The following is a 10,716-nucleotide window of genomic DNA, read 5'->3' on the forward strand; positions in this document are numbered from 1 at the left end:
CGCCCCTGATTCGCACACTTCACGTGCTCATACATTGCCGCCCCCCCCCCCCCCAAAAAAAAATAAAATCCTGGCTACGCGCCTGTGAATGAATACAGATCAAAATATTATGAATAAGAATACCCGAAATGAAATAGATATATCGATCACCTACAGATACGTTGACTATGAAAACGGGAGTTAGGGGGAGTTATGTAGAGCTATATAGATGCATGGCCGCGTAGCCACAATAGGCACAATACTGTCACCATAAACACACAGACGTGCGCGCGCGCACACACACACACACACACACACACGCGCGCGCGCACGCACGCATGCACGCACGCACGCACACACACACACACACACACGCGCGCGCGTGCGCGCGCGCACGAACACGCATGCAGGCACGCACGTACGCACGCGCGCATACACAATTTATATATATATACAGGCCCGTATGGAGGGGGTGCGACGGGTGCGCCCCCCCCCCCTCACAGCCACAGGCTGCGGAGGTCTACTTTTTTGTGGGAAAAATCCATTTTGAAGTTCAAATAATTTGAGAAATGTCCACGTTCTGAGGTTCGCTTTTGGCTGCCTGTTTTCATATCATACTGCCTTCAAAACGCGCGAAATGCAGTCTCAGACAACCTAATTTTCAAAATTTTCCGGGCGGACATATGCCCCCGGACCCCCCTAGAGACTGGCGGCTCTGGCGCTCGTTAGGTCCGCATACTTGTTGGATCGCACTCTCCCGTAAAAAAACTGCCTACGGGCCTGATATATATATATATATATATATGGTATCTCTTATATAGCCTATAGCCTATAGCTTATAGCATACACTATGATGGGCATTTTTATGCCAAACCATTCGTGAGCATGGATGGGCTCCCTACTTTATACATATTATTTCAACAAAACAATGTTTCTTTTGGTAGAATTGTCACATCTATAGATATTTATACAGAGACTAGTCTATTCTATTTTTGGTTGCATCTATACCCTCCGCCTTCTGCATGTCTTGCTGTTTCTAATGATCTGCTGCTGTTTGCATAGCTGCAGTTTCATCTATCGCCCGAGAGGTGGCGTGCTGTTCTTGCTCACATAAACCATGCAAGGACAATCCAATCAGCTGGTTGAACATGTAGTCCTTCAACTCTACTTGTACAAGACAAGCGTGGAAAACTAAATCTGTTAGCAGTTTCTTACCTAAACAAAATAAAGAAAAAAGAAGTCCTGTGTGAGTATATATTGTCACCTAGCTCTAGTACTATAGGAATAGCCCGCGTACAGTTGCCGCAGGTCACCCTACTGTTTCAATCACTATCGAGGCCTGGCTCTTGAAATCATAAGACTAAACACTATGTCTATGGCTAGCTAACGCAGATGGGGTCGCTGTCGTATCAGGTACTACAGATATGTACCCGAGGTAGTTTTAGGTTGTTTAGTATTATGTTTATATTTTTATATAATTAGGAGGTAGTTTTAGGTTGTTTAGTATTATGTTTATATTTTTATATGAGGTATGTTTAGGGTTAGAGTTAGGGTTCAGCATTACTATAGTATAAGTATAACTCTAACAGTAACAGTACAGTACTCCAAAACTTATCACTTATGTGAAAGCTGACTATTATGCCTTCATGGGAGCACTCACAATGAATCGATAAACACAGGAATTTGGGAATGAACGGCTTTTTTCGGAGACGCCGGCTAACTCACGTCTGCTCACATCAATGTCTGCCAAGCAATAGAGCGAGAGAGGGCGCACCTCGCGCATGCGGCAACACCGCGCCACTTTCTGACACTATCCGAAACTATGACGCCGTCACACTTATCATGGCATAAATTCCCTTCCAAATGAACTGGATTTACCTGCCATACAAAATTTTTTGCCATAGTCAGCGGCTAGCACTAGCAATACTAGCATGATTTGTGAAGCAACATTGTAGTTGTCACAATGTGTGAACAGCATTACTGTATGTATTACTATTACTATTGCTGAAAGGGTCGTTGTCGTATCAGGTACTACAGATATGTACCCGAGGTACATATATGTATACACAAAGTGTACCAGACTTGTACTACAGAAGTGTACCCTAACCCTAAGGCCTGTACAAATGTTGGCGTAGCCCAAGATCGATCATAGACATCATCAAAAGCAGGTTTGATCATAATATGTTCTAAAAATGTCAGGAAACGTGTTTAAAAGTAATAACAATGTCATATGATAGGCTAAATACGTTCTAGATGTCATATTCCCTTTAAAGTTACACAGCTGTATCTTTATTACTGTACTACCAGTAGGTATAGCAAAGCCTATCATAGATTTTAGATCTGTATTAGTAGTATCCTAGATATATGCTCTGAGCGCGAACACGGTGGCAGGAGAGCGCACTTGATTCGGTTGCCAGTGAGTTTATCAGAAGAATACCTGGCTACAGTACACGTCAGTTGAGCGCTGTCGCTCTGCGGCACTTGTTGTAATATTTAGAGCCTTACTAGCTATGACTGGAGATACATTTTTATTGCATCACACGTTGATTTCAGCTGTCAGCCATCCAGCATAGTCAGGTCACGGCTGAGATTGTCAACCAGCTGGCTTTTATACTGGGAAGCGAACACGTGAGCACTTCACCTTCTGCTAGAGAACATCATGGCCATGATGAATCATTCCACAAGTGGGTGTAATCTCAGGAAAGCCTAACCAATTGTATGTATTCTTTTGTAATAGGGCAATGCCATGTATCACTGCATGCAAAGTGAGCATCGATACTATTTGTACCGGAGCACTATTTGTTTGGACACACTATTGTGAATCCTAAGCCACTGCAAGGCTTGACTTCTTTTCTTACTGTATAGGTGTGCTCCTCCTGCTGTCGTTGTGTGGCCAACTCGCGTTGAGCTTGTGAGTGAAGTGATCAAGGTGTGCAATGAGCATGTCATTCCTGTAATCCCATTTGGAACAGGAACTGGTTTTGAAGGTGGTGTCACAGCAGTAAAGGTAATTGGCTATGTAATGCATATATCCTTTAATATTTTGAAAAATCTTAGTTTAGTGAAAAGTGGCTGGAACAGAAGGCAGTCAGAACAATTAAGTAATTAACTATATGCCATGCACGATGCATTAGAACCACCTGTATCTAGCAGCAGCAGCATCTGTGTAGTGTCATCCATATGAGACGGGATACTAGAGAAGCGTTGCCGAAAGAAGGTGTTGAACTCCTTGGAATCCTAGACCCGCCACTGAACAATTACATATTTTGGGAGCAGAGAACAATGAACAAAAATACCGCCTTTTCGCATGGCGCCCAAAACAAAGATTGCAGAGCTGAGAGGTAGGGGAGCCGTAGGGTGTGGAGAGGGAGGCGGAGGAGCCAGTGAAATATTAAGTCATCTACTATATTGCGCAGTTCGCTGTTTTTGGCCCCCCTTGTTAAAAAATCCTGGCTACGCCACTGTTTTTTGGTGTTTTCTGATTATATTATTATGTGATTGAAAATGGGAGATTTGGGGATTTTTTTTGGGACAACCAGAAATTGTTCCGGACAACCCGATTTGATGCCGGGGTTGTCCGCAGGACAACCACATTTTTTTTCTTATTTCGAGCACTGCTATTAGTAACTAGACAGAGGGCACTCACGGAGAGTGCATACCTCCGCGAGCATGTAACATGTATGTGTTACGAGCTGGCTTGCCGCTTGCTGCTGGCTGCTGCTGACTGACTCGCCTGCTGCTGACTCGCCGCTCGCTGGTGGCGGCTGCTGACTCGCCGCTCGCTGGTGGCGGCTGCTGACTCGCCGCTCGCTGGTGGTTTCTGCTGACTCACTCACCTGCTGCTGACTCGCCGCTCGCTGGTGGCGGCTGCTGACTCGCCGCTCGCTGGTGGCGGCTGCTGACTCGCCGCTCGCTGGTGGTTGCTGCTCAAGCAACTGTGAATAAATTCTGTTGTTGTTGTTTAAAGCATGTTGGCGAAAGCAGTCCATTACTGTCGTCATGTTTGCATACCAACTCTGAAGACTGCTAAATGTTGCGATGCCTTGGCCCAAGGACATCTGCAACACACCCGGAAGGTACATGATTATAGTTAGTTTGTAGTGTTGTTTGCAAAGTATGTCTATAGTAGTAATAACTGTATGTACATGCCAGCCAATTCAATTTCTGTCATTCTCCAGTTCATTAGCTCAGCTGACGAAGTCAGATGCAGCTTGTAGAATCGCATGATTGTCCGTCCGTCCGCGCGTCCGTCAGTGCGTCCGTCAACAGTTGGGCACAAATCTTAATCGCTCGACGTACGGTCTTGATATTCGGGACGTCGGGGGGGATCGCGAAAAGGACTCGGGATGTCGAATTTGGGGGTCAAAGGGTCAAAGGTCAAGATGTGTCAATGGAAGGGGAATATTTCCCCCTTAAAGCCTGTATTGCGAGATTTTTGCTCAGAAAAACTAAATATAGCTGAATATAGTCTCACCTGACAGCGAAAATATCACTGATTACACCAACATTAAAAATACTAAGATTTTATGCAGTTATAGCATCGTAACAGCAATGCATTTTATTGTGTCGCGATAATGCCTAATGGCAGAATTGGTAAACTTGTATTTGTGTCGGTGATGAATTGAAAACAAGTGCGTGCTTGTACTGTGTCTATGGAAGATAAGCGGTGGCCACAAGCTATTCCATACTTCCTGTTAGTTCAAGATGACAGAAAACGAATGTTTACAAAAACGAATTAGCTCGAAACTGGCAGTTTTCGGTGAATACGAAGGTTCTAAGACATTTTATTGTTACTCTAGACAATTGCTGTTACTCAAGCAATAACGGTAGGTGTCATGAAAGTGATGAAAACACTGGAAAACTTTTGCAATAGTTACTTTTAGGACTGTCATCGATGCCCACCTCATCGATAAATCGCGATGGATTTGCGTCCGATATCGATATCGAAATAAATCGAAAAATAGCGATCCGATTTTTTTTTTTTTTTTGCTAAAATGTAGCCAGCGGAGCATCGGTAGCATTTTTGACTGAGCGCCGCGCCGCCATTATCGGAAGTAGTCCAGGGCGCATGCATACAGAGACAATCAATAACTGTGGTGTTCTATTGTCTCTGGTGCGTATCCTGTCTCACTGATCTCTATAATAAAATCTGTCTACCGTAAAAGCATGCCTGCTGCTTCGCCATCGCCGCGACGCCAGGTCAATCTGGTTGAATTCAGATAAATATATACTTCGCCCATGTTGTATTTAAGCACAGCGATGTATAAAATGCATAGTTATCATAGTAGAACACAATACATGAGTTTACTGTACTTTCACGATTGAAATCTTTAGTTTGATGAGGAGTGTAACTATGCAGAGATACAATAGCAGATAACAGTGACAATGAAACTAACTGTAATTACTACGAAGACGAATTCGTATATATCGTATCCTCTAAACTCCGCTGGTCAACGCTAACGCATGAGCGCTATATATTGTTACAATGTCAACAAAAAACTCCGTTATTACAGAAAAGAAAGCGCGCCTAGTAGCCTACGAAATTGCGGCAGCATTTCTAGCCCGTCTCTACATAACTGGGTAGTGAGATCCCTCGTGCAATGGGCAGAACTGCTCAATTCAGCGAAAAGCCGCTTTAACCTAACCCTAGGAAAGGACCGGCGATACTTGCGTTGGGTAGAAGGCAGCGACATTGCTAAAAGTGGCTGCTACGCGGCGTTTGAGCGCTTCGCGCGGATATCCGGCTGCATACTGTCTAGTGGAATTTATTGTAAATTGTGGTTAAACCCCACATAAAGCAATGCTGACCGTAATGTAACTGATGCGTTATAACTAGATATAGATATGTTCTTGCACTAGTTGGCACTGCTGTTCAATTTTATCTATGAAATTTTTCCCCAATTAAACCTTATTATAATGCCTTATTATATATATTATAATAACTAATCAGCTTGTCTGAAACCACATACTGTTAAATTTCATTTACACAGTAAGTATTTTTTTAAAGGATGCTCTGGGCTCGCAAATAAGAGGGTAGATTAGTGAGCTTGCTGTAGATGGCGCCACTGTTTTCTTGCAGGGAGGTGTTTGCATGGACCTCACTAAGATGGACCAGATTCTAGATGTTCGTGCTGAGGACTTCACGGTGACTGTGCAGCCAGGAGTGCAGCGCTCAACACTGAACAACTACCTGCACGACACGGGGCTGTGGTTTCCTGTTGGTGAGCAGCGCCATCTATGATTAGCTCATGCTCGCATGGTCCCAGATCTTGCATTTGGTCACACTTTAATCGGTCAGGCATCCGTGGTGTACATGCAATTTTTTGTCGATGAAACAGTTTCAGATGAAGTAATCGTAGATCTAAAAATTTGCTGAACACATGTTAAGAAATTTGTGTGCAGGTGGTAAAGAAGTTAACCCTGCATCATGAATCCCCCAAATCCTCCATCCTCGTAGTGAGCATGTGAAGATTGGGGATGTTGGTTGTCATGACAGACCCTGGGGCAGACGCATCACTGTGTGGCATGGCAGCAACCAGCGCATCGGGAACAAACGCTGTCAGATACGGAACCATGCGTGAAAACGTCGCCAACCTGCAAGTGGTCTTAGCCGATGGAAGAATTATACACACGTCGGGAAAAGGCAGGTCTACCAAGTGAGTTGGGGCATCCTGACAATACATAGTTACCAAAGTAGTGCCTGAGAAACCATGAATAGAGAAGGAGTGGATTATACATCGACAGCAGAAGAGTTAAAATAAATTCAGTAGTGAGGCAAAACATGCATCGAAGGCTAACATATCGAAATACTCATCCTCAAATTTTAACACCACGCACAGAGATCTTTAACACATGTACCAGCATAGAGGGTCCTCAATTCTAGGGAGTATGTATTTTTTGTATAGCTGTACATTTAAATATTTTGTCTTCACCTATTCACAGAGATTAGTTATTTTAATTTAGCACCTAGTCTTACTTTAGTCCGTGCGTTTGGCATCATCAGGAGCATGCCTGGTATAACCTATAAGCAGCTTGCTCATGCAGCAGTTTCACACGCGCGTGTGTGTGAGCGTCGATTCGGTTCTTCGTCTTGGTTTATGCGTTGTGCACATTGTTACACACAGGAAGACGTCGGCTGGGTACAACCTCACCAACCTGTTCGTTGGCTCGGAGGGCACACTAGGCGTCATCACGCAGGCCACGCTGCGGCTCTACGGGCGGCCCGAGACAACAGCTTCAGCCGTCTGTTCCTTCCCAGATGTTCAGTCTGCCGTGGACACAACTGTTCAGACTCTTCAGTGTGGCATACCAATGGCTAGAATAGGTATGCTGCTTTACAACCGTAGTGAACTTGAGTCTGAATACCCCAGCCAGTCCTGATTTCGAAAAATGTTGATTTTTGGTTTATAACTCATCGAAACAATACACTAGTTAGCTGCCTCTCTATGGTGTGTCTTTCTGTGTGATATAACCTATAGCAACACCATAAAATAACTAGCCAGCCAGTCAAGTTAGCAGTCTTGGACTGGGGGATGGTCTGCATTTTCCAACACTATAAATTTACAATGATGTGGTTGGGATAGCCAAGCATACTCCTAACTAGGTATTCAGTTTTATCATGCAGTTATAGGCAAGTACTCCTTCTATCGCACCTATTTACCATGCAGCATATGTATCGTTGGAAGATGACTCGTTGTGATTAGTTGTAGTTATGGCGATATTTAGCAGAATGTTAAGAGGAACTCTGTTGTGCTTACAGAATTCCTGGATGAGGCGATGATTGATGCATGCAACAAGTACAGTCACCTCAGCTACACGGTAACTCCAACCCTGTTTCTAGAGTTTCAAGGTGGTGAGAAGGCTGTCAACGAAAACGTCCAAGCCGTGTGTATGTACTGTTTTATTATAATATACTCGTCTTTGTGCAAAGTATATCGAAGTTTCACGTAATAATAGTTTGCTAAACATATTCTTTATCATCCAGCATATTACTGGATGTTTATTTTGGCTTGTTTAGTTTTGTTTGTCACCGCAGTACTCTTGGCAACAGGCTGGAGGTTCCGATTGGTAGGCATATTCCTGTGGTGGTTTTGGGCAGGTGTCTTTAGCTGAATGAAGTTGAAGTGAGAACTCACAATATTTCTACATAAGTGTAACTAGAGTAAATCCTAAGGTACATATCAGCTACTTCAACTCTGCAGTTATTTCATTCATGCAACATGATATTTAAACGTAGAGTACAGGATAGCACCGAAAGAATGGTCATGGTTAGACTGATAGTTCTTACCTATCTGCATCGTGATGTCCGTAAGTTGTTTTGCTGAAATTCTACTGAAATTTTGCTCGTTGGTTTTAGGCTTTTTTGTCTGTATTTTACAGTGGAAATAGCGCAGATGAATGGAGGCTCGGACTTTCAGTGGGCTAAGAAACTAGAGGAGCGTAATCATCTGTGGAAGGCACGGCACGACTGCTGGTATGCGAGTAAGTCTCTCATACCGGGAAGCTCAGTAAGTACTCTAAATGTTAGTGCATGAGCAGAGGTGTCCTTTCGTCTCTTGTTGGGAAAACCTATATCTCTGTAGAAGCAGTTTATTGGACCTATGTCAATTTCAGTCCGAGTAGGGATGTGGAAATGTTTGCATCTGATGGTGAGAAGTGAGTGTTATGTGTCTGAGCGTTCTGAACGTATGTTATAGGCATACTCGACTGATGCGTGTGTTCCGATAACCAGTTTACCGGAGTGTATCATTGCTGCTAAGGAGGATATAGAGACTGCAGGAGTGAAAGGTAGAGAACAACACAATAATGCATTACATATGTATGTGATCATATTCAATATCGTGCATTTTCTATAGCAGAATTTGCAAAATGCCATGCATAAATCCATTCATAGAGTGGCGGAAACCGTATCTAATTAGTCTGTAGTATCACTGTAGCCAGTGTGTTATTGTTGTGTGACTAGGTTTTATCTTATTGTATTGTTGCTGTTTATATGTTTTCATTGGTTATTTTGTCTAAAGAAACTGTTGATAATTAACATTTTTCATTTTTGTAATATCGTTAAGGTCCTATTGTCGGTCATGTTGGTGATGGCAACTTCCACATCTTCTTGATTACTGATCCCGATGATCCAAACAGCGAGAAGAATATCAGATGGGTAGCTGAGCGGGTAGCAAAGTAAGCTTTCCAACCCATTAATAATTTTATCTTAAATACACTATACAAAAGAGTACTGAATTATGTGCTAGAAATATCTAACTAAGACAGCCATCGGCCCCTAGTGCAGTATGTTTGCTGGAACGAATGAAGTGAAGGATAGTTTCAGCGACTACAAGACCTTCATCGAACAATCCAGTTACTTGTTGTTTTGACAATGATACAGGAGGGCGCTCAGCGTAGGTGGCACCTGCACGGGGGAGCATGGCGTGGGCTTGGGCAAGCAGAAGCTGCTACTCGAGGAGATTGGGGAGGAAGGAGTGAGACTCCAGTGGCAACTCAAGAGGATGCTAGACCCAAACTACATTATGAACCCAGGAAAAGTGCTCCCGCAGCTACCGTGAGTCAATCAGCCTCTTGGACTAGCTGGATTCCATCAGAAGGTTGGAATTCGTCGCTGCACGTATTTCAATTTATTTCGAGTCACAAATTGCGTTTGTGTTTGCTGAAGTAGTGTCAAAGAGATGTAATATGGGGTGTCTTTTCAATTTACGTGAGCAGAATTTAGTTGATTGTCCACTTAAAATATGAACCGGCTGCGTGTTATACGAGTATGCTATTTTATGTTGCATGATTTAATTGGTAATAGATGGAGTAACTGGTGCATTTAGTGATAAGATCTGACTTTATGTTTGAAGCTGCAATATGGCAAGAGTCGTATAAAAACTGTACATTTATTGAAAAGTTAACTAATTAACATTATGGTTTAAAAAACAGCCCAAGCAGATTTATGGGTTTTAGCATTTTTGGTACTTTTGTCTATACTAATTCATACGTGATGTTAATTGTAGTTGCCTAGATTGAAGAAATATCACTAGATATAATGAACTTAATTAGTATTACACTATTGATGTCAGCTCAAGTTAAAGGTTTATTTCATAGTGCTATTTAGTAGGACTTGGTGCAATGCAGGTATGTTATTAAATAATAAATACCAATATAGTTTCTTACAGGAACAGTTTCTGAACAAATTTTTATACATAGATTCTTCATATTATGAATGAATGTTATAATCATGCTCTGCCAAGTTGTATATATTAAATAGACTATTTTGAAATTGTATTCGTTGCTTTTGCTTTTCAATGCTGTCACAATTATTTTGTTAGTTTTATCATACAGTTATTATTATTTTTGTTCTCTTTTATGGTTACCTTTAGTTTCTAATTATATCAATTTTTGTTTTCAGTCTATTATGAGCAAATTTTCAAGTACAATTTTGAATCTCATTCCAAGTTGATTCGCTAATGGTTTCGCGAAATGTATGTGTATGTGGCCTAGCTAGACACTACTAGCTAATAAAACGACTCATTCATTTGTTGATCACTAACGATAATTTATAAAAGCAATAAGCCATTAACTAATTTTTATAGTACATTCTCTGTCTGTCCGTGTCTATTTACCTGTCAATAGATGGCGTTACTATACATGTATTGTGCTGGGCATATTCGCGGTGCTGGTTCTCCGGTTCTGAGCTGAGAACAATACATGTACAGGTGAGATCTCTCTTGACCTGAGTTAGCA

The 10,716-nt window shown here is 42.3% G+C and overlaps 2 protein-coding genes across 2 annotated transcripts in view; one reads left to right on the forward strand and one right to left on the reverse strand.

Moving 5' to 3' along the window:
- LOC106820804 (G patch domain-containing protein 1-like) overlaps positions 1-1,010 on the reverse strand; it is an 18,992-nt gene extending 17,982 nt beyond the window's left edge. Inside the window, exon 1 of the mRNA XM_014825374.1 lies at positions 988-1,010. The gene's annotated coding sequence lies outside the window, so the exon portion shown is untranslated. The remainder of the gene's footprint in view (positions 1-987) is intronic.
- A 1,161-nt stretch (positions 1,011-2,171) lies between these two features.
- LOC106820795 (probable D-lactate dehydrogenase, mitochondrial) lies at positions 2,172-10,258 on the forward strand. The gene is made up of 11 exons (XM_014825365.1): positions 2,172-2,183; positions 2,533-2,663; positions 2,845-2,986; positions 6,059-6,200; positions 6,476-6,635; positions 7,104-7,303; positions 7,739-7,867; positions 8,359-8,486; positions 8,676-8,766; positions 9,045-9,156; positions 9,362-10,258. Exons 1-11 carry the CDS (start codon positions 2,172-2,174, stop codon positions 9,537-9,539), a joined length of 1,425 nt encoding a protein of 474 aa, XP_014680851.1. The 3' UTR covers positions 9,540-10,258.
- The last annotated feature ends 458 nt before the right edge of the window (positions 10,259-10,716 follow it).

The sequence above is a fragment of the Priapulus caudatus genome, unplaced genomic scaffold (assembly GCF_000485595.1).
Source record: "Priapulus caudatus unplaced genomic scaffold, Priapulus_caudatus-5.0.1 Scaffold48, whole genome shotgun sequence".
Lineage (NCBI taxonomy): Eukaryota > Metazoa > Priapulida > Priapulimorpha > Priapulimorphida > Priapulidae > Priapulus > Priapulus caudatus.